The sequence below is a fragment of the Rhinolophus sinicus genome, linkage group LG04, assembly GCF_036562045.2.
Source record: "Rhinolophus sinicus isolate RSC01 linkage group LG04, ASM3656204v1, whole genome shotgun sequence".
NCBI classification, from domain to species: domain Eukaryota; kingdom Metazoa; phylum Chordata; class Mammalia; order Chiroptera; family Rhinolophidae; genus Rhinolophus; species Rhinolophus sinicus.
In genome coordinates this window covers 173241238-173266713 of record NC_133754.1, presented here as the reverse complement: position 1 = coordinate 173266713, position 25476 = coordinate 173241238, and the positions used below count along the sequence as shown (strand labels likewise).

The 25476-nt window shown below is 47.5% G+C and overlaps 1 protein-coding gene across 1 annotated transcript in view; it reads right to left on the bottom strand.

The window, feature by feature from the left end:
• Window positions 1-25476, bottom strand: part of PAPPA (pappalysin 1) — a 235194-nt gene that overhangs the window by 46919 nt on the left and 162799 nt on the right. Inside the window, exons 11-16 of the mRNA XM_019731188.2 lie at window positions 21705-21818; window positions 20661-20796; window positions 18206-18419; window positions 9631-9799; window positions 7198-7381; window positions 658-868 (exon numbers count right to left, since the gene is read on the bottom strand). Of these exons, the coding sequence (XP_019586747.2) occupies window positions 658-868; window positions 7198-7381; window positions 9631-9799; window positions 18206-18419; window positions 20661-20796; window positions 21705-21818 (1028 nt within the window). The remainder of the gene's footprint in view (window positions 1-657; window positions 869-7197; window positions 7382-9630; window positions 9800-18205; window positions 18420-20660; window positions 20797-21704; window positions 21819-25476) is intronic.

The following is a 25476-nucleotide window of genomic DNA, read 5'->3' as shown; positions in this document are numbered from 1 at the left end:
AAGGAAGAGATTAAAAAAGAGACATCTCAAGGACCCAATAGCTAGACCCGCACTTTAGCAAAACACCCCCGTTTCTCTGTAGCCCCTGGCCTCCCATTTCTCCTTCCCATTCTGGATCCCTGACCTGTCCTATCTGGCGTTGGGGAGCATGGGTAGGCATTAAGGAAAACTCATTCACGGAACTCCTTCAACAGGGGCAAGCCAGAGCTTCAGACTCTGTTGTAGTTACACGTGGATAGAAATAAAATCCAAGCCCTGCTCGTTCTTGTCCTTTCTTTCAGAGTGCTCTGATGGGTGCTGACACGCGATGATATTAACACCCACCGTTTATTGAACAATTACTATGTGCCAGGCACGTTGCAAGCACTTCACATACACACCCTCATTTATTCTTCATAACAATCCTACCTGGTAACTTATTATTATCTTCATCTCAGTGTTGAAAACTAGAGGCCCGGAGAAGTGAAGTCACTTGTCTAAGGTCACACAGCCGATAGGCAGTCACTAACAATGTCCGTCTAGATTCCCAGAGGACAGAATAGGATGAATGGTGGGTATTGCCTCCGGGAAAGAAACGAACACTTCCTTCTCATCAGACAGCCACACCTGGCTCTCCAGCTCCCCAGAACCTGGGAGGTTGTTTGCAGCCCCACTTACTTCTTTGATTTCCGAGAGGAGCTGGGCACATGATATCCAGGTTTGCACTTGTACTTGCAGAAAGCGCCCACCTTGTGCCTGTTCTCTCGGCACCGGGCCGTCTGGAGGTCTGCGTTGGGCACCGGGGGCGGAGCGAGGCACATGAGCTCACAAAGGGCTTCCGGGAAGGACCATAGCCCGTCCTCCATGCAGGTCAGAAGGCTGTTGTTCCCTGGAGGACACAGACAGGCAGGGTTAACAGATGGGGGATTCCGGAGAGTCACGCCAATTCACCGGCTGCCTGGACTTCAGCCAACTTGAAGAACCAGAGGCTCTTCCACATGTAATTCCAGACCCTTCCACTTACAACTCAGGAACCTAGGGAGATCCAGAGAGCTGCCATGAAAAAGAGATATAGCTTGGGGAGTGACTTAACCCCTGTCTCCAATGAACTAAAACCCAAGTCTCCTGACTCCTGCTCCTGAACTGTGTCCTCTGTGACCTCAAGCTGGCGGTCCTCTCGGAGCCCTGCACCCCTGTATGGATCCTAGTTCCTCTCGTGCCTGGAAGTGACAGCATCGTGGTATCTGAAGGGCTGACTTCCTTTTCAGGCCCCAGTTAGTGAAGCTTTGCCAAAGCAGCTGAGAGAGCAGCACTTCCCCCGTAGCCCGTGCCAGCTCTGACAGACGTGCTGATTACATCGGGAAGCTGGCCTGATGGGGAACGTTGCAAATAAAAGTAAAACACGGGGAGTTAGGCTTTTCACTGCCAGGTCGTATATTACCGACACAGCCTGCCCCAAACCTCCCCAAGACAATTAGGAATGGACCTAAAACTTGGGTTTCTCAATCAAACGCTCTCCTTCCTGGTTATTACTGAATGGTGTTGACAGCCAGGGCTGGGAGCACGTGGGAGGCTCTGGGATTTGGAGTTTGGAAGGTCTGATTTGAAGGTTGGAGGGGTGGAGTGATAGGGACGAAACTGACATTTACTATGTACTGAGGGCTTTTGATGTGCAATCTCATTTATTCTCGTAGCTGGGCTCCTAGTGTGACACTTTGTATTCGGAAATAGAGACTCGGAGAGTAAAGTGACTTGACCAAGATCTCATAGTTACTAAAAAACAACACTGAAGCTTAAAAACATTGTTGTGTCACTACAAAGATAGTTGTTGTTTTTAAGAAGTTGGCTATATAAACTCAACAGAAGCTGTATTCTCTATTCTGAGAGAGTCAAACTCCAACTCTCTTATCTATAGAAAGGAAACAATTGCTCCTGCCTTTCACCGTGATGAGATACAATGAAACAACACTTATGAAAAGGGTCTAGGAGAAATGCTGTCAAATTCCTTACTTGCTTCCCTCCCTCCTTAACGTCTTCCCTTCCTCCCTTCCTTCCTCTCTCTCCCTTCTTCCTAACCTTTTGCCTTCAGTAGATCTGAAAGGACCATGTGAGTTGCACAAAGGCCTTCATTTATTCAACAAGCATCTATTTAGTGTTCATTATACGCCAGCTACTCTTTTCTATATTGGGACAAAGCAGGGGACAAAGTTTGAAAGAAAAAACACTTCAAACCCTGCCCTCTTGGAGCTTATATTCTAACGTGGTGGGTAAGAACATGGGAAATTATACCAAGAGGTGAATTATTTCATGTGCTAGAAGGTGGTCAGTACTGTGGAGAGAAAATAAACAGGAGAAAGAAGAAAGTACTGTGCAATGTTCACGTAGGCTCCTCTCCCCTTACTCATTGTCTTCTTCTTCTCCTGTGTCAGCGTGATTCATCTGGTGAGCACAAGACAATTTAGTGTCTGTAAACCCCACAGAGGATTCCATGTTGATAAATGGTGATATTACAAAACAAACTAGATATTTCTATAAAACAAACTAGATATTTCTTTACTCAATAAAAGGAGTAAAGGGTGTGGAAGGGTGATGCATTTGGTTTCCATAAAGCACAGGCTTCCAGAACACCAGAGACTACAAACTGCTTTTTGTGCTGCTTTTATGATTCGGGCAGTGTTTTGGGGCGCCCAGGCACAGCAAAAGCTTAGGGGGAAGGCGCGTTATAAAAGGTGTAGGGAGAACACCCTCTCTAAATTTTCCAGGAAGGATAACATATCTGTGGAAAAAGTGTCGAGACTCTTAAAAGTATACCATATCCGCTATGCAAATAGTAAACTGTGAAGTGAGAGTCACGGTTCTTTGGTGGCAAGATAAGCTAACAATTGCAAAATGGGAATCAGGAGAGAAAGTGCAGGCAGAAATGTAAATTCTGGGAGAGGACGGATAGGAGTGAGCTCTGTACCGCAGTCAAAAGAAGAACCACGCTAAAGCAGGAACTGGGGATTCAGGACCATGGACATGCCCCCGCCCCTCAGCAAACAACATCCAGGAGACACAGACACTGAACTGTGCAGAATCCGGATTTCCAGGCCCCAGCTGCAGCCACTACTGTGCACCCACCAGGAGGCCCTGAACAAAGGAGGGCATGACACATGCTGTCCGTGCCCTGCCTACATCCCCTCGGTACCGACCACTCTGCTCTGAAGGATGCTTACTGCACCTGCAACCCTAGCCGGAAGCCCTTTGTCCTGGTCATGGATGCGTGTTCTGCCCGCACCCAGGACAAGCTCACAGTCCTGAGGTAGCAAGGACCCTGGAAGTAGCACTCAGCCAGTGATGGAGTGGGTAGATTCACATGTCAGTTTCCAGAGGTGCAATAACTGTGAGGAATATTCTACCCTGTCCCACCGAGGGACTGAGCCCTGCTTGCCCACAGAGACCACTGGCTTTAGAAGAGACCTTTGATGCTTCTGTCACTTCCACACCTCCCTTTCTCACTCCCTCACCTGTGTTTACTAGGGAAACATGACTGAGGATACTGGTGAAGGCATTTCTGAGCCTGGAGTTCCTTGATGCCGGGAAGTGTGCTGGTGTCAGAGATTGGGCTCCAAAAGGTTATGTGAACCTGACCTTCATTTATTCATCTTTTAAAGTCAGGAAAATAAATCTTGCTGAGCTTGTCTACAAAGGTGCCTAAAGAAATTTCAATCTCTAACGAGTATTAAAATAATTGTAACACTGTCAAAAGAGATGTGCCTATTTTTATTACTTAATCTAAAAGATTAACCAGGAGACCAAGACTTCTTGGGAGCATCTTTAAGATAGAAATTAACTGAGGGCAGAATCCAAAAGGAGGACGATAAGATGAAACATTCTTTTAGGAGTTGTATGAAAATTCCTGTTTGTGGGAAGATGCCTGAAGAGACCTGTGGGATAAAGCTAAACACTCCATGGCCTGGCTTATATGCTTCTGAGAAAGATGCAAGGGCCTCTGTCTGAGAGAGGAAAGAGAATTTGGAATTCCTAGAGGGAGGGAGGCTGTGGCAGGATTCTAAACGGAGAGGGTGACGGGTGGTGAAAAGAGCTGAGGGTAGGCAAGAAGGTTAATTGCTGGGCACTGGAGGATGTGGCCAGGCTCCCTGCCCACCCAGCTCATGTCCCTGGCTTCAGTAACGTCTAAGAAGTCAGAAGGTGCTCAACAGTATTGGGTATCATATGGAAACTAGTGAATAGACCACGTTTTAAATCTGAGGTTATTAGAAAGGCAAAGCCGGCATAGAAAAGGCAACAAGAGCCAGAGTAGAAAGCAGGCCTTTGAAAAAGGTCTTTGTAGCATGAGGGCATGCTTACTTTAGAAACCCCCGACTCCGTAGTCAATATCAAGGAGACCCAACACGGTCAGGTTGAAGTGAGGTGACGTAAGTCATGTTGCAGTTTTAGCCATTCCATGACCCATTTATGATGTTGATTTTGAATTTTTTTTTTTTTTAACTTGAGCGTATGTTTTTCCCACGTGCGTTTTTGTACGTTCTGTCTGTGCTGATAGCGTTCCTTTGATAAAGGACCTTAGCAGAAGTGATTCTAAGGCTGTGAATTGTCCAGATGTTTTGCATACATCTTGAAGAGGGTTTGGAGTGTAAGTCAAAGTCAAGAAAAATTCACTTGGAATAGAAGACGTAAGTGGGTTTGTGGTGATACCTGTGTTATACCAGGTTCCCAAGATCTACAGTTGACAGCCTGTGCTGGGTGGTGGCTGCTCACCCAAATGACTGACTCTAAACCTCTGGGTCCTGGGAGGAACAAGGAGGACAGAGTACGTCTGTACAGCTCCCAGGATTGAGGTCTCCATGGGACAAAGAGATCAGGGGCTTGGAGAGCAGCCACTGCAGCAGTCCTCACAAGGATGCCTCTTGGAGAAGATGAGTACTTACTAAGCACATTCTCTGGCTCTGCATTCTTATACTCCTCAATCTGACCCTTCCATGGGCACTGCTAAGCCTATTTTACCAACGAGGGTATTGAGGCTCAAGAGATGTGAATTGCTCACCTAAGATCAAGCAGTGGGAACAGAACCAGGAGTATAACCCTGGTCCATCTGATTCAAAAACTAGTGTTCTTTTGGCTTAAACCATATCGCAGGGAAAAGAAATACAGAGGCAGGAAGGGAGGAAAGGGAAGCAAACAAAATAATGGGGGGCAAATTGTTTTGATCACCTCTTCGCCTCGCCTCTTGAGATGGTGGGCATTAACGAGCTCAGGAGAAAGGAAACAGGATGCCCCCAGTCCTTGCTGCCAGCAGATCCAAGCAAAGGCATCCGACCTGGAGTCTGAGCCCCAGATGATGCTGAGAACCAGTGGGTCCTAGTGGGTCAGTGTGGGGCCTGGGAGTTGCGTCCCAGAATTCTTGAGGGAAGAGCAAAGTTCTTGAGGGGAGACTATCAAAATGATGGCCTCCACAGCAGGGTCATACCCCTCCACCAAAGTCAGCAGAGAAGCAATGGCAGAAGGGTCTGAATCCCTTTGATTAAGAACTACTATCAGTCGCAGTGAGGGTTGTAATGATCAATGCAAATTTACATACACCTGCTTTCCCCAACAGCCTCTGATTGAGAGAAGTGTAATTCCTTCGTCTGGAGTTACTAATACACCCCGCATCTGGGCCAATGGGGTCAAGTGAAGGGCTCAGATAGCCTGAAAGATGGACAGTTTGTAATTTCCATTGGTCTCTTCACCTTGCTCATGTCAAATCTTTGTATAGTAGCTCAAATAAACTGTCTACAGCTTTTTGCTTTGTTTTTTTAAATTCAGATTGTCTTGGGTTAAAAATGAGGGGACCTACGGGATGCATCCCCAAAGTGCTCCCTGCTTTCCTTTTGGGACAGTGTAGTGAGATTGATGTCTTTCATTCATTTCTTAAAAGAAACATTTCTTGTGGTGTTACTGTCATCAATTCATCCAGCCATCTAGTCAATACAATACAGGTACTAAATACATTATTGAGTCTCACTATGTGCAGATCCTGGGGTTCCTGACAGCAATGTTAAAAGGAATTAGACACAGCCAACTGCCTTCCAGGGATTCAGTCCACCCATCTTTTGAAGTTATAGATCCCCTTGAAATTCTGGGGAAACTGTTGACCCTCTCTGATCATCAAGATGCCTGAGATTCATGAATATATAATATTACATCCAAGTTTAACTGAATTTACAGACTTCCCTCCAAACCCCCAACACCCCAGAGAAGTCTACTCTTGCACACTGTGCACAATGGTAGACCTCCAAATAGCATCTGTGCTTCAGTGAGATATCATTTTTGGTATCTAATAAAGGGGTGATATTTCCTCTGATATACCAAGCAAAGGGAGAGGGTCCTGGCACCTCTGAGAATTGGGTCTGTTGCCAGATCCAATAATCGGTCAGAACCCAAGAGACTTCATTCAGATAATGTCGTTAACTTGCTCTGTGATTTTGTACAAATTCCTTCCTTCCTCTTACTGGACCTCAGTTTCACCCTCTTTCCAATAATCAGTTATTCCTGATGAGCTCTCAGAGCCTTCTAGTCCTGACATTCTAGGACATCCAGGCCAGCCTGTCACTCGTTTCCAAAATGTGGCCCCTTCTTTAGCATTACAGACGATGTCTTATTCAGCTCTCCACTCCTAGTGCCTCGCCCAAGAGATGCTAGTAAATGCTTCCTACCCACACCCGCTCCTCTTTCTCAAGCTAGCCTTTCTGTAAAAGTAGCTATTGGCTTTGGAGAAAGGCAAGACCTGGGCTCCAATATGAACCCCACTACTAATGAGGTGGCGTTGGACAATCTCCTCCTCTGTGAAAATGGGAAAATAATAATACCTCTTAGGCTTACTGGGCCCTAATCCAGTGAACTAGTCACATGATCCAAGTGTTATTCTTTTTAAATTTTCTTCCCTCTCTCCCTCCCTACAACCCTCCCTCCCTTTCTTCCTTTCTCTCTCTTTTCCTTTTTGCAAAATTTGCAAGATCTTGGAGGGGATTCCTTTGCCATACTTATCCACACTCTACTGTTTCTTTAGCTGCTCAGCAGGGAAGTTTTCATAAGCACAATTGGTGGAAAGAAATCAGGAGCGCAGTTAAATCCATCTAACACTTGGTTGGGAGGCCCAGGAGAAGAGCCTGAAAGCAGCCTCTGGGTTCCCCAGATGAAGTGGAGCGGCAAACCAAGCCAATGGGCCCTCTGTACCTTTCAACTGCGCTGGGTGACGACACTGGAAGGAGCATTTGCTGCCAAAGGTGGTGCCCTCGAGGCAGGAGAAGGAGGCAGCATAGACGTGGTGCTGATCCGGCATGCCACAGTCCACGGGCTCGCATGCCACCTGCTTGTTCCACTTGCCCTCAGTGCAGGTCACTGTGACGCTGGGTCCCGTCTGGAAGGCAGAGGTGTGCAAAGTGAGTGGTGGCAGACTGCATCCCAGGTATGGGGAAACACCCTTCTCCCCGATGCTACATCTCAGGGTCTTGTCTGGGCACCAGGAGACCAACGCTTAGTGTTTAACTTTAGCTCACTTTTAATGACCTCAACAACTGTATGAATTAGGCATTTCAGTTCCCATATTACGATGCAGAAACTGAGGCTCAGACACAATAAGTGATTATTTCCAAGTTACACAGCTGGAAAGAAGATCAGTGGCAATTGAACCCAAAGGCTATGTTATTAACTCTCTGTACTCTCCAGTCATTATTTCCATTGTATTGGTGAGATTCTTGACACTCAGAGACCTCTGGGGCATGACTTCTTTCACAAAGCAGCCTCTGAAACATGACTCAAAGTTGGGGCCCAGGCTGGCAATCTTTGTGTCTTTCTTGGCTCTGGAGGAGGTTACAGGGAACCTACGTAGTATCCGGCAGGGCGTGAGCATCGCCCGGGGATCTCGGACACCAATCCGTGTCCTCTGTGCTATGAGACCAGGGGCAAGTCTCGTGCCTTATTTGAGTTCTCTCATTGGCACTGAATCCAAGGATTGATCTAGGAGCCACTCCCTACTCTGAAATGTGATGGGTCCATAGTTGAGAGAGGTAGTTGTGAAGGAGGCACAGGCTGGGAAAAGTCATAGGGTCAGCAGCAGCAATTTGAAGCAAACTGGAAGATAACAGGTCTGCAGGCGTGGAAGGGCGCGGTCATGCTACATTGCCAAGGAAGGGGCCAGCAGCAGCAGCCCTGGGGGCTTCCATTCAAGGAGGCAGCCGCCAAATCGCAGGGGATTAGCGATGCTAAATGTTGATCTGGGACTTTAAAAGCTGAAGGACATCCCCCCCCCCTTTTGAGCACACATCAAAGGCATAGAGGTCCCTCTCTGCCAAAACAGCCTAATTGTTTCCACAGGAGTTCAGACCTGCCGTGTCTGACACTGGGAAATAGGTGTCTAAAACAAGCAATGGAGAGCTTCCAGAAGGTCTGAACAAATAGATGCTCCCAGCAGCAAGGAACCTGCCCTGTTTGTTTACAGAATGAAGGTAGTCTGCTGGCAGGGCCCTGCATCTGGTGACAGAGCTCTGCATCCTGCATCTCAGGGCGTCAGTGCCACCGTGCCCCACACCCCACACCCACCTGAGACCCCACAGCAACATCTGGCTGAAGCAACATTCTGTCACGTCTCAAATCGACTCACTGCCACTCCCCTCATGCATGACACATGCCTCTTCCTGACCTCTTCTTATGACTTCCTGAGGGCTCTCCGTGCGGCCAGTCTGACTGCCAGACTCCAAGCCACACCCAGGTGGGCTGCCAGAAGGACCTTTGTCAACCATGATCAGACCATGTCATTTCCTTCAACAGCTCCCTGTTGCCCTAAAGATAAACCTCGAACTTCCTCACCTAGCTAATAGGGCCTTGTACCAGTGAACCTACTTGCCCCTCTAGCCCCATTGCTTAAGAGAGCTCAGAAAAAAGACAAATCTCTGTGTGGCCTGCTCTTCCTCCCCAACGGGCTTCCACGTACTGAGCCAGAGCCGATCTTTCTTCCCTCTCCCTGACACACACCCCTCTGCCTACCTATCTAGTTCTCCGTTTTCATGTCATTGCTTCCAGGGCACCTTCCTTGAATCCTCCTGTGTTTTCACAACACCCTACACTTCCCTTTACAGTGCTTATTACTCTGTGAGGACATTAGTCATTCATTGTCTGGTCCCCATCACAAGTCACCAAGCTCCTTGAAAGGAGAAATGAGGTCTACCTTAGTTACATTTTATTTTTCTCTAGCATCTAGTATAGCCTCTGGTTCCCAGTGAACAGATGTTTCGGAATGAATGAATGAATGAATGAATGAATGAATGAACACCTTATGACAGAGGGCTTACCTCTTCCTAAAGCTACCCATTTAATTGTAGAGGAGTTCTGACTACAAAGGTTTCATTCAAAATGCTCAGCCTGGGGTCTTCCAGATTTGCGACCTGCACTGAGACTTTGATACACATTGTGTGAAACACCCCTGTGCACAGGAGCCATTATTTTAGAAACTCCAGATCGATGACTGATTCATTCAATCAACACATATTTATTGCGCATCGACTATGTGACAGCACTATTTTAAGAGCTTGAGATCCAGCAGAGAACACACTCAACATCTGTCAGCCTTTCAGACTGGAGAGGGGCTCTCGGTGCAGCCCCTGCACATACCTGGCTCTTTATCAGCTCGTCGTCCCGCTGTATCTGGAGCACATAGCCCGTCCGGCAGCTCACGGTACACTGGGCACCGTGGTAACGGTCACTGCTGGAACAGTTGAGAGAAGCGTTCTGCACAGCCAGCTCTGGGCAGTCAGCGGCCTCACATGCGAAGTGCACACAGCTGGAGAGGGAAGAAACAAGAGGCTAAACTCTCCAGGTACAAAACAAATAAGTCCTGGGGATGTAACGTACAGCATGGGGAATCTAGTCAATGATACTGTGATAGCGTGGTACGGTGGGTGTCAGATGGTTGCTGGGCTAAGAGTGATCACTCCTTTAGGTCCATGAATGTTCAATAACTATGGTGGACACCTGAAACTAATATAATATTGTATGCTAGCTATATTTTAATAATAATTCCTTTAAGGGGGTAAGAGGGAGTTTTCTTGCAGGACCACTGCAATCCAGCTGAAAGATAAAGGCTAATGGCCACCCTCTCCAAAATTTCAGGAGGCCAAGACGGAGGTGGGGAAGAAGAGACTGAGGAGGGAAGGGAGAGGAGCTGGCTTGGGTTAGGAAGATTCTGGAAACAGTGGTCAAAGTTTATCATTAAGAGCACAAGTTATGACCCAAGGTTCAAATCCTGCCGCCTAAAAGCTTTATAGGTTATTGTGCTTCAAAGCTTGCAGAGTCTCAGTTTTTCCATCTGTGAAGTGGGGATCATTCTTATTACAGTTAGTATTCATTGTGTTTCTTATCTGCCAGGCACCAACTTGAATGAAAGCCTCTTGATATGGTATAATAGTACTCACTTCTGAGGGTCGTTGTGAGAATTACATCGCATGGGGTTCAGAGAAAGCACAGCGCAGAATTCCTGGCACATAAAAGCCCTCAATAAATGGTAGCTAACAGTACAATTTAATCTCTGCTCTACTACCTAGAAGCTGCGTAACTTTGAGCAGAGAAGGTACATCGCCTCTCTGACCTTCAGTGTACTCTCAAATTCAGCCAACCCACAGACTCAACTGAGGTGTTGAACGTAGACGTCTTTAATAAACTGTAACGTGATTTATGAATTGTGAGTAAAGCTGTACAGAGATCATGCCTTGCGTCTTGCTGCAGCTGCTGCTCCAATCTTCCTGCCAATTTGAATTCTACCTATTCTTCAAGTCCCCGGTACACGTCCATTTCTACGGGACGCTGTCCCTGTGTCCCCAGGTAGCTCCCACACAGGCATTTTGCCCTCCTTTCTCTTAATGCCGTTGTGTCCTGCGTCAGGCACTGAAAGCACAGGTCCTGGGTGCCCACCAGAGCTGGAAGCTGTGCTAATCCTCAAGGAGGCAAACGGATATGACATGACATCCTCATGCTCGGCACAGCGATCTTTCCCCTTATGTTAGAGTTACAGCAACACTCAGGAACATTAATGACTATTCATTGATTGCTTATATCATGAGCTCACTCCATCCTCACAACAACCCTATGAGCTAAGTGTTATTCATTTTACAGTTGGAAAAATCGGGACCAGTGAGATTAAGTTACTTGTTTAAGTTCCCACCCAGATGTGTGGCTCCAAAGTCCTGTGGGGAGCCTCTCCCTACACCTGAACTAGAACTTCCCTGAGGGTAGATAGAGATAATGCCGCTTCATCTTGGTACACTTTGCACTGGCAGGAAACACGCCTTGCATATAGATATTTCCTAACCAGCAGGACACACAAGGCCACGGTGTCCTGCAACAGCTCCTAAGCATTTAATAGAGGTTCAGATGTTGATTCCTAACACTGAAAGCTTCTAAGGAGGCATTTTTCTCTCACTTCTGCCTCTCTGACTCTGTCTATCAACACCTAGCAGGCATACAGTATACACAGATAGCTCGATTTGTATTCAGGACCTCAAGGCTTTCATTTTCCTGTTTTTATTTAGGGGACAGGGAGCAACTGGTGGTCAAACCAGCGTAAGAAATCCCCAATTATGTTTTTGGTGCCAGTTTCAGGATACACTGCTGAGGGTTTTACCCTCATGGATACTGCCCCGCATGCTCCTTCCCTGAATGGTGAGAAATAAAGCGGGGGGGGGGGGGGGGGGCAGGGAAGGGAGGGGCTAAAAGTCTCCAAAACATATCACAAGAAAATTCACTTTTGTTGTTGCTCAACCAAACTCACTTTTGAAAACAAGGGAAAAGGACAAGTGTTTGACTTCGGTCTCGGACCCTGCACTGATGTGGGCTTCCCTCTCTCCACGTAACCCCCTCTGAAATGCAGGGCTAGTGGGACCAAGTGACACTTGCTGAGCTCCTCGGATTCTCCGCCCTCCTTCCTGCTCCCTGACAGCCTCGGCGTTGCACTAAATGGAGACCTCGAAGAGACGGGAACTGTGGAGTCAACCCAGGGCTTTGACACCAGACAACGCATCTGTTCACATTGTGTAAGCGCTGGGGGGGGAAGAGCCACATGGTTCCCATTTAAGTAGATTTACTCTGTAAGCTACTAGCTTCTAGGCTGGTCTGCTGTTGTACGCCTTACAGATTGGTCACTCTCGCTCTGCACCCCTGGGCTCATGCCTGACGGCCACCCAGGGGCCTCGGGGAGCCCTTTCGAAAGACAAGGGATCTGGGCTTCTCTGGGCTGCGGGGCCATCAGAGTAAAAAGAACGCCCTACCCAGTTCTGTGCACAGTCGTGCTCTTCTCAGGAAAAGGATAAATTGAAAAACTTAATTTCCTAGAATGGAAAGAGTAACAGAGCTTAGCAACTGCACAAATCCAGGCCTAGCTCTGCCACTGGTCAGCTGTTCGACCTTGGAAAACTGTATGACACCCTGAGCCTCAGTTTCCTCATGTGTAAAGTAGAGGTAACAAAATGATTTCTCTCGCAAGGTTATCAAAAGGGTGACGTGTCCGCCACTCATTCATCTATTCAATAGACTTTGCCTGAGTAGGATAGCATTAGGTTAATGAGACCAGTCAGCTTGCTGTATTGTATTGCAGGACTTCTCAGAACCTTGAGTGTTCTAAAAAGCGCATTGTAGATTTCCAGAAGAGGCTAAGGTGCACATCATTCTCCAAACTCGGAGGACCTTTTTCTCTTGGGACATTTCTTAGGACTAGTATCTTGCAGAACACACTTTGAGTAGTAAGGCATCCCCGCTTTTTCAGCACATCTGTCTGCACTTGGCTTGCAGGCTTGAAAACAGAAGAAAATGGGAAGGGAGGTAACGTGTGCCAGGCATTGGCTACTGTGTTTTAGCTGCATCATCTTATTTGCATCCTTGTGGTAACTCCTTGAGGTCGTGTTATTAACCCCATTTTCAAGAAGAGGAGACTGAGAACAGGAGAGTTTAAATGGCTTATCCAAAGGCACGCTGTATAGACAGAATTCAAGTGTGGGTCTGCCTGTCTGTCCCCTAAGTCCCTGCTCCTTCCTCTGCTTTTTAGATAATTAGAAAGGGTTATGTGAACACATTGCCCCCAAATGATAAACATTACCCCAACTGCCCCTCCCAAATAACTCCCTGACACAGCCCTGTCATTTCTGAAACACAAAAACAAAAATTAAAACAAGGAAAACAAAACAAAGAAAAGCCTCTGGCTTCATAAAAAAAAGGGGGGGGGATTTAATACTAGTGATGGATAGTCAATTAAAATAAGAAAAGAAAAAAGATGCTTTTCAGAAGGGAGGACTGTGGCTGATCAGAGGGATGTGGGAAGGAATGCAAGTACTGTATTGATGAAATTCTCACTTCTGGGCAAAGGTGGAGACAGCCCCTCCCCCAGAGGCAGAGAGAATCGGATACTTATGGACTTTCTTTTTTTCTTATCTGTGTTTTAATTTATTTACTTACAGACTCACGGTTCCAGGTGGAGGTAAACCTTAAGTTATCTGACAGTCAAGCCCCCAACTGCTGCCCCCACTACTAATTATTGAAATGGCCCTAATCACACATAACAGAGGATACTTGGGTGGTACTGAAACCAGGACAGAGAAAGCCAGAAGTTATAGGGTAGATGAGGGCTCCCCTCCTGGCTCTGCCCCTTGACTCATGGCTTCACTCCTGTGCCGGCTCCTTAGCTGCAATTATGCCATGGGGAAGTGGAGATAATAACAGGCAGGTTGTTTATAAACCATTCTGGGTTACCCAGATGAGGACAGCAAAAAACACAGCACACTCAACACTGGAAAGCTTCTGTGCTCCTGGCACAGACGCTGCAGGGTCACTTGGGAAGTGACACCGATCAAGAGTTACCAGGACAGGATTCGTTTTCCTGCCAGGAAGTGGAGCGACCAGGGGTAGACAGAGATCCTAAAGGCTCTTGCGCCCTAGAATTCTAGAAGCCAGCGATGTGGTGGAACAAGGAGAGGTTCTGCAGAGCAGGGATGCAGGGTCAGCGGCCTGCAGGGTCCAGGCAGACAATGTGACGGCCAGGGTGAGCTGGGAGTGCCAGTGGGAGGCACGTGTCTGGCCCAAGCTACGGCCCTTCTCCACTCCAGTCCCAGGTTGCCGAGTGGGACTGAGGCTCCGGTATTTCCAAATCTCCTGACGTATTTAAGAGGAGGAAGAAGTCCGTGTATTTTAATATCACTCTCCTGGTATTTAATCATTAGCAACTAACTAAAGAAGATAATTAGTGAGGGCCACACGAACACACGTGGTTTGTGGCCTAGGCTGGCCTGTGGGACAGCAGAGGTGAATCCTCTGATGAAAGGAAAGAGCTCTGCCCTGGAAGCCCTGAGAACTGCATTTAAATGGCAGTGTCGTCCCTCACGACTGGGTGACTTTGGGTGACTGACTTCCCTCACCTGGACCGTCCTTCTCCTGTCCTCCAAGGAGAGAGCTGAACCAGAGCATCTCTTAGAGCCCCCAGCTCTCAGGGATGGTGGTTTCATGAGGATGAAACAGAAGGATATCATGTCAGAGCCCTTTGGAATGGGGACAAATAGACTTTGATAATCCCAAGTATTGACAAGGGTATAGAAAAGTCGGAACTCTGACAGAGGCCGATGGGGGTGCGAGCTAGATAACATTTTGGAGACGAGTCAGGCCGTGTCCAGTCCAGTTGAAGAAATACATATGCTGAGGCACAGCTGTTCCATTTGCAGGCATAGCCCCCAGACCAGCGACCCCCGTCCCAACAGATATTCTGAGAGGTGCTGGTCCCTTTGTGGGATGGAGAAGTTCGGTGAGCCTGTGGACAGCATTCTGAGGCCAGGGGTCTCTGGCTGTGAGCAGCTTCATTCTGGCCTCCAAATCTTACATATGAATTCCTATATAATCACCTAAGAGAATCTGCCTCGCATGGGCTCCTGTCCGCGCACAGACTCTAGGACATCTGGGCTTCCGCGTGTAGGCACCCCTCAATCCCCACCCGGCTCCAACCACAAAGTCCACCCTGGCTGGAGGAGGAGTGAGTCTGGCCACACGAAGAACTGATTCCCTGCTAATGTTAGCCTTCTAAAAGTTAGCTCCCTATGAGAACTGCCTCTCTCTAGATGGCCTGGCATGGAGAAAGTGGGAAGCGTTTGATATAGAGAAAGAAATAATATAAATAAAAGGGGAAGGAGGAGGGAAGGGAGGAAGGAAGTTAGTTGTTTAAACACATGACCCACTGAATTTTATAATAAATTGCTCAATCTCTGCTTAGAACCCTAAGGATGGAGAGAGGCAGCGTGTGTGTATGAGACAGACACACTGGAGCCTCCATTCACGATGGTTCCTTTTCTCATTGAAGAAGCCTCTTAATTCCCCCGTCACCATCACTATGCTGCACCCCCCCCCATCTTTCCCCCTTCCCCTATCTTGGTGTGAAGCTGGGGTTTGGCTAGAATTCCACAACTGGACCTCTCATTTGAAACCTGATCCTGTTTTCTCGGACCTCTGAATTAATTCCAAGTACAGCATGGGGATTGGAGACCCTTGAATCTAGGTCAGAACACACTACCTGAATTGATTTTGCTGTAGTGTTGCTTCTCCTGTGGCAACCCACTAGATATAAAGCTCAGGAAAAGAGAGAGAAAATGAAGAGGAAAAATAGGGGAGAGAGAGGAGGGAGAGGAGGAGGAGAGGGAACAAGGAGAGAAAGCAAGAAAAAGATTAGATGGGGAGAGAAAGGGGTGTGGGTGGGAGCAGGAGGGGAGGAGAGAAACAGCACCTTTCACTACCTGGGAAACAGCTGGGAGCACAGTGGGGTATTCTACTACAGCCAGCTGAAACTGGGCTATAAAAAGTGATGCTATTTACCTTGGTGTTTTTGAGAATGGAGAAAAACATCCTGTGGCTTTTTACAGTTGTTGCTAATTTTTCTTTTCTTTCCTCCTGGTTTGTTTGTTTTAGTGCATTTGCACATTTGCACTGTCCTGCCTGTTTGGGTAAAGGCCTCCTCAGATCCCCAGGAGCAGCTGGTGTCCTTCCTTTCCCCCCTCCCACCCTCATTCAGGAGGGGGTCCTGCATCCAGGGGGCTCAGCCTGCCCCAGCTCGGAGGAGACTTAGGGCTGAGACAGCCAAGGCCCTGGGGGCTGTGGGGCTGCCTTTCCAGCACTTTACTTAGGTTCCAGGACTACATGCTCAGATGGAAGAAGCCGTGAAAAGGTCTCTACTCCCTGAGATGTGCCTGGCTCTGGAGGGCAGAGCGTGGCTTTTAGGGGCCCACAAAGCAAGGTTTTGCCTCTGACTGTCTGGGTGGATGGACTCACTCAGTCTGTCCATACCTCGCAGGACAGATGTGATAATGAAATAAGATAATAAAATAACAAATGTTGGTTTCGTCTTCTTCCCTCTCTCCCCTCCTAGCTCTTTGGGAATCACAGACTGTTGGAACTGGAAAGAACCAGGGAAAACATGCAATCCAGCATCATTTCGTAGGTGGGGAGACTGAGGCCCAGTGAGGACGAGTGCCTGGTTCACCATCATACCACCCGTCAGGGCTACACTTTGCCCCAGGTCACTGTTCTTCCACCAGAAGTCAAAGAACCCAACAAATACGTATGGATTGATTTGTTTCTGAGGTTAAACCCTTTCTACTGTTTACTTCAGGCACAGGAACTGTTGATTAAGAATTCAAAGAAGTCAGTGCCGGCCTCGGTGAACTCGGGGATGGTGCCGGTGCCTGGGGAAGGACGGAAAGCATTGTGGAAAAGGCCGATGGATTTGCATTTTCCATCCACATTGTTTCTCTGGGTTCTGAGAATTAAGTTATTTTTATAGTCTGGAGAAGCAGGGATGAAAAAGCCCTCTTAGGGTGAAATATAACAATGAGTGATATTTAAGGAGCTCTTTGGCCTCTGTGTGATTGCAACAGACTTTACACAACAGAAGCTAGAGACTGCGGCTGCAAAGCAATGTGGGTTTTGCAACCACCTTTTGTATCCTCTGTGGTCAGGGGCGTGGGAAAGGCTGAGGTCCCCTCTCCCCACTCCTTTTTCCTCTCCTTGCTCCCAGGTATAGGGGCAGGGTTGAATGGCCTTTCAGAGGGCTTCACTCTGGGGGAGCCCACCAAGACCCCAACTTTCTTTTTTCTTCTGGATCTCACTAAACACACATGAGAGATGCTGTGTGACTCTGGACCAGTCCCTCCCCTTTGGGGAGGCGGGGGGCTGGAATTCCAAAGGGTAACACAGAAGCTTAGATACTTTGGATGTACTAGGTGATCTCTGAGGCTTCTTCCAGCTTAACTCTGAGAACTGTATGTGGAATTCTGTGCTAAAAGGCACCACTGCATACAGAGATAAATGTTCTTTATCAATAAGTTGTCTTTTCAGGGTGTCTACCTGTGTGCGAGAGCACCTTCACTTACAGCGTCCCATTTAACTCTCACGGCCACGCTATGGGGCAGCTATTATCATCAGTGTTTCCCATGATAAAAAATTGAGACTCAGAAAAGTGAAGTGACTTATTCACGGATACATAGTCAAGAAGGGGCAGAGTCAGATCCAGGAAGAGTATGGCCACAGCTCGGATTCTTTCCAGGAAACACCTTCCTCTCTTAGCCCCAAACTGAGTATATTAACAGAAGCCAGGCCAAAAGCACTGAAGAAGTGATGTGATGCAACTGACAGACAGGTTCCTGGAACACTGGGGGGATCTCAGGACATAGGCATGGGGATGGCGTGGTGATTTCACCCATCATGGAAACACACAGTGAACTGGGATGAAGCAAATACCAGTTCCCATCCATCCCCCTCAATTTCAGATGCCTTCTGTCTGCGCTACTTAGGAAGCAGAATGTTCTAGTATTTAAGAGCTGGAAGAGAGCTAATCCACCTACCCTGTCTTTGTTCAAATGAGGAAGTTCAGGACCACAGAGGGAAAGTCGTGATCCTGGGGCCACCCTGCAAGCCACTGTCAGCTGGGGGACTGCAAGCCAGGTGAAGGGGGTCCTCTTTCCACCACACATCCCTGAATCCCTCCCTCACGCCTGGAATTCAGAGACATGTGGGCCTCCCAGGCCCAAAGGTGGAGCCGATCAGGGCCCAGACGCTGGAGAAGGGAGACACGCAGATTTTTTGCAGCCACACACGGCTACCCCGGTCCAGAATTCCTTCGTCTCCACTGGCTACAAAACGGCCCAGGGAGAGCAGACTCAGGATACCTTACCTCTGCTCAGCAGAGCTGTAGGTCTCCCCTCTCTGGCAGCTGCTCAGGGTGACGGGGTCAAAGCTGTCGAAGGAGCGGAGGGCCACCCCCGAGATGGCGACCAGGGGTGAATTGAAGCTCACACGGACCGCCTGGCTGTGGTAGAAGGGCTGGCTGAGGTCATGGATCACAGGGATAACCAGGGGATTGTTCCTGCAGCTGAGGACATGGAGGCCTGTCAGGGAGACAGAGGGCCAGGGGGCCAGGCTCATTACTCAAGGCCAGTCACGCCCTCCCCAACGGGCCCTTCCTGAAGCCCCCAGACCCTTTCATGTCACTGCACAAAAGCACCATTGGGTGGCCGGTGGGGATTTTGAGTTTGATTGAAAGTTTCTTTGTCTGCCTTCTTTTCTTGGTTCCAAATCTTTCCAACCCCCTTGCCTCCCTGCCCCCGAAGCTTTCCCTTCACCTAGCGCCCACAGCCCTTCTCCTCCCCCAAAGGGCTACCCCTCAGCCAAGCATCGCTGGCCCTCACCTCCCTCCCACGTTGCATTGGAGCTTGATGGTCTGAATTGCTAGTTTTCAGGCTGCCTTCCCAGAAATAATTCACAGCCACAGGCCATTCTGGGAGTGGGGGTTGGGGGGGTACCTACTCTAATTTTTAATCTAGGAACCTGGGAGCAGCCTCGCAACCATTCTGCAGACAGAAGACAGAATTTGGCTTTCCAAAAGGACACAGAACAGCCAGCAATATAAAGTTCAAGTAGAATCCAAGTTTGTCTCACTCAAAAGCCCTCGGTTATTTCTAGAACAGGGAACAGGTCCCCAGGTTTCAAGGCTGAAGGGAGAGGGGCAGGGAGAAAAGGCCCATCCAGAGAGAGAGGGAAGGGAATGATGGGGTAGGATGGAGCGGGTTAAATAGAAGCTGGCTTTGGTGTTGGTGGAACTTGGTTCAATTCATGCTTTAGCCACTTCCTTATTATGTGACTCCAGCAAACCCCTAAATCTCAGTTTCTGCATCTAAGACATGGCATAATCCTAACCATGTCCCAGCAGGCCTGCTAGGTTGGGCTGTGAAGCTCCCACTCCAGCAGCAGCCCCCGCTCTGTGGTCCACTCTCTTTGAGCTGCAAAGCCTCTGCCAGGGAGGTCAGGATGCTGAGGACAGAGGACAGGTACCCGGTGGAGAGGGACAGGGACACGTGGAAGTCTCAGGCATCAAGTGGTGGGACCTAAGGAGTGTCCTTGGAACCAGATGCTGCCCCATTGCACTGAAAACCCTCTGCTCAGAGTCTGGCTGTGGTATTGTCTGCCAGGACAGCTATGGAAATATTTGCTTCCCACTTAGGGAAATTTCCCAGGAATCCCGATAAGTCCACAGGGGTTTTCTTTCTCTTCCTCATTAATATGTCCTCCCTTGCCTTTAAAACGAACTAAATAAGTAAACAAAAAGCCCTCCCTGATCCCTTGGCTTCTGCTCGACCTTGCCTGACCTTTGCCTGCCTGCTTCCTAGGGGTCGTTGAAATGGGCTCCCTGTGGAATGGTGCGGGCATAGCTTTGAAGCCTGGATTTCCAAACACCTGGAATGACTGCCCAGAGGTATACTGGGCAGGCTATACCAGACATGTAGGGGCAGATAACAGGACTTCCTGAGTGCCAGGTCTTGTACTAGGCACGGACCACAGCAGGCTCAAGGAACATCTCATTTAATGATGTCACTCTGCCTGTAAAGTGGCATCGTTGTCACCAATGTGCGTAAGAGGAATGTGAGACTCCGAGTGAGGCACTGAGTGGTCGAGAAAATCACTCGCGTTATCAAGGTGAGTGAGTGGCGGGAATGGGATTCAAACCTTGGCGATCAGCGCTGCAGCTGGGCTCCTCCCTGTGCACCATGGCTCAGGCGGGGATGCAGAGGTGGGGTGGTACACGTGACAACTCCAGCCCTCGTCCTCCCTCTGTGTCCTGTGCTAGGACAGCTGATTCCTCACCTGCCTTCCTACCCCTGAATCCAACCATCTCTTCTTCCTACAATCTGAAGCTTGTGCTGGACACACAGTTGGCCCTTGGGGGGCGTTCACAGGCAGCTCTGGCTATAGGGTAAGAGCAAGGGGCTACTATTCTGAAAACCTGGCTACTCTACCCTCTAGCTGGCTGTTGCCATGTAACCTGGGGTGTCTCAGGGCTTCTCTTTGCTCTCAGGTGCTGATACATACAGCGGGAAATGGCCTATGCTGTCTCCTTCCCAGGGTCTTTTCAGGATCAGATGGCATGCCTGAGGTGAAATGTGTCTGGCAGAAGGGAACGATGGAAGGGAGGCTTCTCTAGTTATACAAACACATCCTGATCGGAAGACAATCAGAATGCCACCAGGAGAACAAGCAGGAAAGGGGAAGGAAGGGCTCATCCTTATAGCTGCCTGTGGGCAGATGTGGAAACGGGTACCAAGAGCAAGCCAGGCCCAAAGGGTTATGCTTACCTAGATCGTGGCTCTGGTCTTTGGTATCGAGCAACTGGACACTAATGGTTTCCTGCTTCTGGTCCCCATAATAGGTCCCATCAGTCACCAGGTGGACAATGACAGCTGCAGCAACCATTGGCTGAGAAAAGTATGCCTGAAACGCACATGACATAAGAGGGTCACTCATGCCCTCTGTCACATGGTGGGGAAGTAACCCCAAGGCAGGGGTTTCAAGGAGAATCTTCTATTTCAGGAATTGGACTACTCATCAGGGGCCTATGATGGAAGAAGGGAGGTAGTGAAACCTCATAGTGAAGCGCACAGGCTCTGAGATCAGAAACTCTCTTCCAGTGTTGGGTCTGCTCCTTCCAAGATGCTCCTGTGTGACGCTCGGGAGGCTGTGTTGCTCTGGGCCTACATTCCCTCACCTCTAAGTGGTAGATTAAGTAAACAGCTACATCACAGGGTAACTATGAGGCGCAGGAAGATAGGAGGAAAGTGTCTGGCACTTACAAAAACCACACAAAAATGGTCCTTATTATTAGGCAGCGAAGAAAACAAAGCTGAATAAGACCTGGCCCTTGTATTTCTGCAGACTGTGGAGTTCAAAGTAGGGCAGTGACGTACAAGTCAAAATTCGGTACAATCCACAATTCTGAGTCAGGAAGATGGGCTCCTAGACAGCTATGTAATATCATGTGACGAGTGCCATCCAACAGATAATCAAACATGTACAGGACTAGAGGGGAAAGACACGTCACTTTGTTCTGTGGGGATCAGTAAAGACTTCAAAGAAGAAAAGACAATTTTAAAAGGCCTTGAACAATGAATGGGGCTTTCTGGGCAGACAAAGGTATCCAAACTCTTTGCCAAAACAGGAATGACGGGGCGGTTTTTCACAAGCAATGAAGGGATTCCGTTTCAGAAAGCATCCCACCGCTAAGTATTTTGTTCCCTGTCCTTACAATTAACGCCTTCAGTGGGTAGACAAACCATCTCGGGAAAGGGTCATCCGTGGGGACCACTGCTAGAGAGTCTAAGGCTCTCAAAGCTTTGGCTTACCCGGAGCCAGAAAGTGGTCTGAGCCAGCTGGGAGTACGGGTAGCTGATGGTGCAAGGATACCAGGCATGCTGGGAAATGCCTTCACTGAGGTCAATCACCTTGGTTCGACACACCTGGGAAGAGATAAAGAAACACACATGTTGTAGAGGGTCTCAGAGGTTGAATTAAATTCAAATTGATAAACGATTACAATCCACATATTATGTTCTTGGCACCGCAGGAAGAAACAGGGATGGAGAGATAAGAGTCTATTCCAGGAGCCCACATGCTGATGTAAAAGAGGACACCTTCACTGCTATTAAGGAAATAACAGAGAAGATGTTTTGGTGGGAGAGGTGACAGACTAATTCTCATGGGGACAAATCCTAGAGGAGTTGACATTTGAGTTGGGTATGGAAGAACAAGGTAGGAATAAGGGGAGGGGCATTACAGGTAGAGGGCACGGAAGCAGAGGCTCAGAGGAAAGCAAAAACCCAGAATGGTTAAGTTGTGATAAGCTGCCTGGTATTATTAGAGTTTGGGGAAAGTGGCAGAAACACGGGCTGAGGGGTTGGATCTCATAAACTCTTGAATATCAAACAGCGTACTTTAGAACAAATCTGTAAATTGTGCTCAGAGCTGTATTAATAACAGAGCAAAATATAAGATAGTATGAGCATTTGCTTCCCCCCAAAGAAAATCAGCTCCACCACTCCATATATATATAATAATAAACATATGTACATATATACACAAACACATACACACACAAATTCATTCTCAGTGATAGATACACCAAGAGGTGATAAAAGAAACACAAAGCACGTATAGACAAGTAGAATTCTTCAAACTTGGGGGTTTCTTGCGTATTCAAATGTCATTTCATTCATTGGTTCATTCATTTACTCAAATAACATTTATTGAGTGACTGCTAATTGCCAAGCACTCTGAGACAAGGTGGAGGGTAAGACATATGCTGAGGATCTTAGAGTGACAATGTGTGCAAATATTCATCAAGTAATCACATATGCATACATAACCGCAAACTGTAGAATAGAAAAGCACTATGATGAAAAAAGATAGGAAAAGCTGAGTTGTTCTTGAGATTGGTCAGAACTTTTGCAGAAGGTCATTCCAAATTAGTGACTTTCCTCTGAGTTCTAGTGTGGCCCTCTCTGAAAACTTCCCTGTGCATTTGGGCCTGTCATTCTACATCTGCAGGTCTCAGTCTCCTTATCTGAAAAAGTAAGGCTGACCTAGAGAGAATCAAGGTATTCAAGGATCAAACACATCCATTCCGGCAACATCTATCATAGCAAAAGATTGGGGATAGGTTTTATGTTCATCTGTTGGGGAAGGGAATGCATAAAATACAACATATTCACATGATGGGATTCAAGAAACAAAAGAATATTAAGAAAACTGAATGAGATTCATATACACGGATGATACTAACAATATTTAACACCTGTTCAGTACGGGTCCTGGCCAAACAAAAGGGAAGCCCTACTTGTGAGTTCACAGATGTCATCCTGGAGAGATTGCAAAAACATAATAACATTGAGTGAATTTAAAAGAACGAGATGTAAGTGCATAAGTACATTATGATGTCATTTATAAGAATCACGCAAAGCAAGGCTATATGCAGGGATTTATACAGATGAGAGTAAAAGAATTAAAAATGGAGTGGAAAACTTATACATCAAATTCACTAATCAAAGTCAAGATAAAACACATGGCTGCATTGTAACGTACAATTGCAAGCATCAGTGCTTTTTTTTTTTTTTTTTTTCTCTTAAGCTTTTTGTTTTGGAGTAATTATTATTTACAGAAAAGTTACAAAGGTAATACTGGGAGTTTCCTAGACCCTCCATCCAATTTTCGTAATGTTAATATCTTCATCAGTTCACTCTTGGAGCCTCAAATAAAGGGACAAAGTCACTTAACCAACTTTGGAGAATCATACATGGTAAACTCAAGAGTTCTGCAACGGCGAGCTGGCTTTGGATGAAGGAGACCTGGGTCAGGTCCGAGCTCCCCGAAAATGTGATGTGCAATTGGGGACTAGTTATCTCGCCTCTTTGGACCTTGGCTTATCTTTCACATTTGAATGTTGCATTGGGTTATAGGATGTCAAGGTGTCACCTATGGATTCCTACGGTTCCTTGGAGGTGTCGGCCTGCGAGGTCAAAATGTGGGAAAATCTGCTTAGTGTCTGCTCCACTGTTTCAACCAGAGTGTCATCTGAGCATCATCTGTTTTATATATCGAGCTGCCTTGTAATGTTTCATTTAAGAAAAGAGCTTCACTGTTTTAAAAACATTGAAAAGCATTGAAACTCATTCATTGTCAAAGTTCCCTGCCCCCCTCCCCACCCCAAGGCATCAGTGGGTCCTGGGAATACAGTATGAGTTTCCTGAATGTCGCAGGTAACTTCTTAAGGAGAGTAAAGTTGCCAAGAATCACCCATGTCATTGGCCAGGAATTAGGTGATGGCTTCAGTTATTCAAAACTCTAGAAGCCTAATACCCAGGAGACTATGGGTAAAACACAGTAACTTTAATGGGCTGGAAGACGTTTTCAAGTTTATTTATTTTTCTCAAAAACAACTGGGACCGAGCTCAGGCAGATCTGCCAGTGGATTGTGTTACATTTTACAACAGTGTGAGACTTTGCATAAACTATCTATGGCATTTGAAATCCAGGCCAGCAATTCGACATGTATCGTTTTGGAATTCTTGCCTCTTGTGTTCTTAGCTGCCTGTCCCCCAGCAGAGCGTGGTGGAGGACATCTCTGGAGGGCGGGAGTGGGGGGCTTATCTCTGCATCTAAAGCACTCACAGGCAGAGAAGTCTCCAAAATGAACAAAGCACTCTTATTGCTTAAATACAACTTCCTCTTATCTCGTCAGCCCTATCAGCACTAGACGGGGCTTTAGAAGAACATTCTGCTGTTATTTTACTCTTCTGTTTTCCTGTTTAGTTTTGTGTTTGTTTCAAGCTGGCTGGGATCCTGACCAGGGACAGTCAAAGCAGATCAGAGAGGAACAAACAAATTCAGCTGAACCTTTGCCCAAAGTCCCAGTTGATCTTAAAACCATCTATGTTCCTGGGGAGGTAGGGGGAGGCTGCAGGGGAACAAACACTCACGTGCCTCCTGCTTTTACAGACCTTGCATGAATTTGCTCATTCAGCAGTCATTCATTGAGAGTTTACGGCACACTGGGCTCCAAACCCTGGGAGAAAAAGAAAAATGCCTTGCCCATGGCCACAAGGTGGGTCACTAAAAATACAAGTGTGATCCCCAGCTGACTACTTCTAAGGGGATGCTCTGTTTTCATCCACCCTCTTTGTTGCACCTTCCAAAAGAGCAAATCCAACTCCACAAGGCGTTCCTGAGCAAAGTGGGTTTTCCTGAACATTTTGAAGAACAGGAGAGTTACATTGCACACTCCATGCAGACTCCGCCTCTCGCACCATCACCCCAAATTCCTCTTCACTCATCATCCCCTTTTCTCCAGTTTCTTCAGTGTCATTGGTTCCAGTGATGTTCCCAATCTCTCCCGACTTTCTACTCCTTCCAATGTGCGCCTCTCTTAAGTCTCGTGCAGAACTATTCTGTTCTCCCTTAGACTCCCTACGCTTGTGCACACAAATCCTTCTGATGTTGCCAAGGGCTCTGCCCAGCCCCCCAAGCCCAGCGATGTCAAGGGTTGAATTCAGTAAACTCTTCACCTTCTTTGGTATGAACAAGATCTGATGCCTCCCTTCACATCACGCACTGCCTTATGGC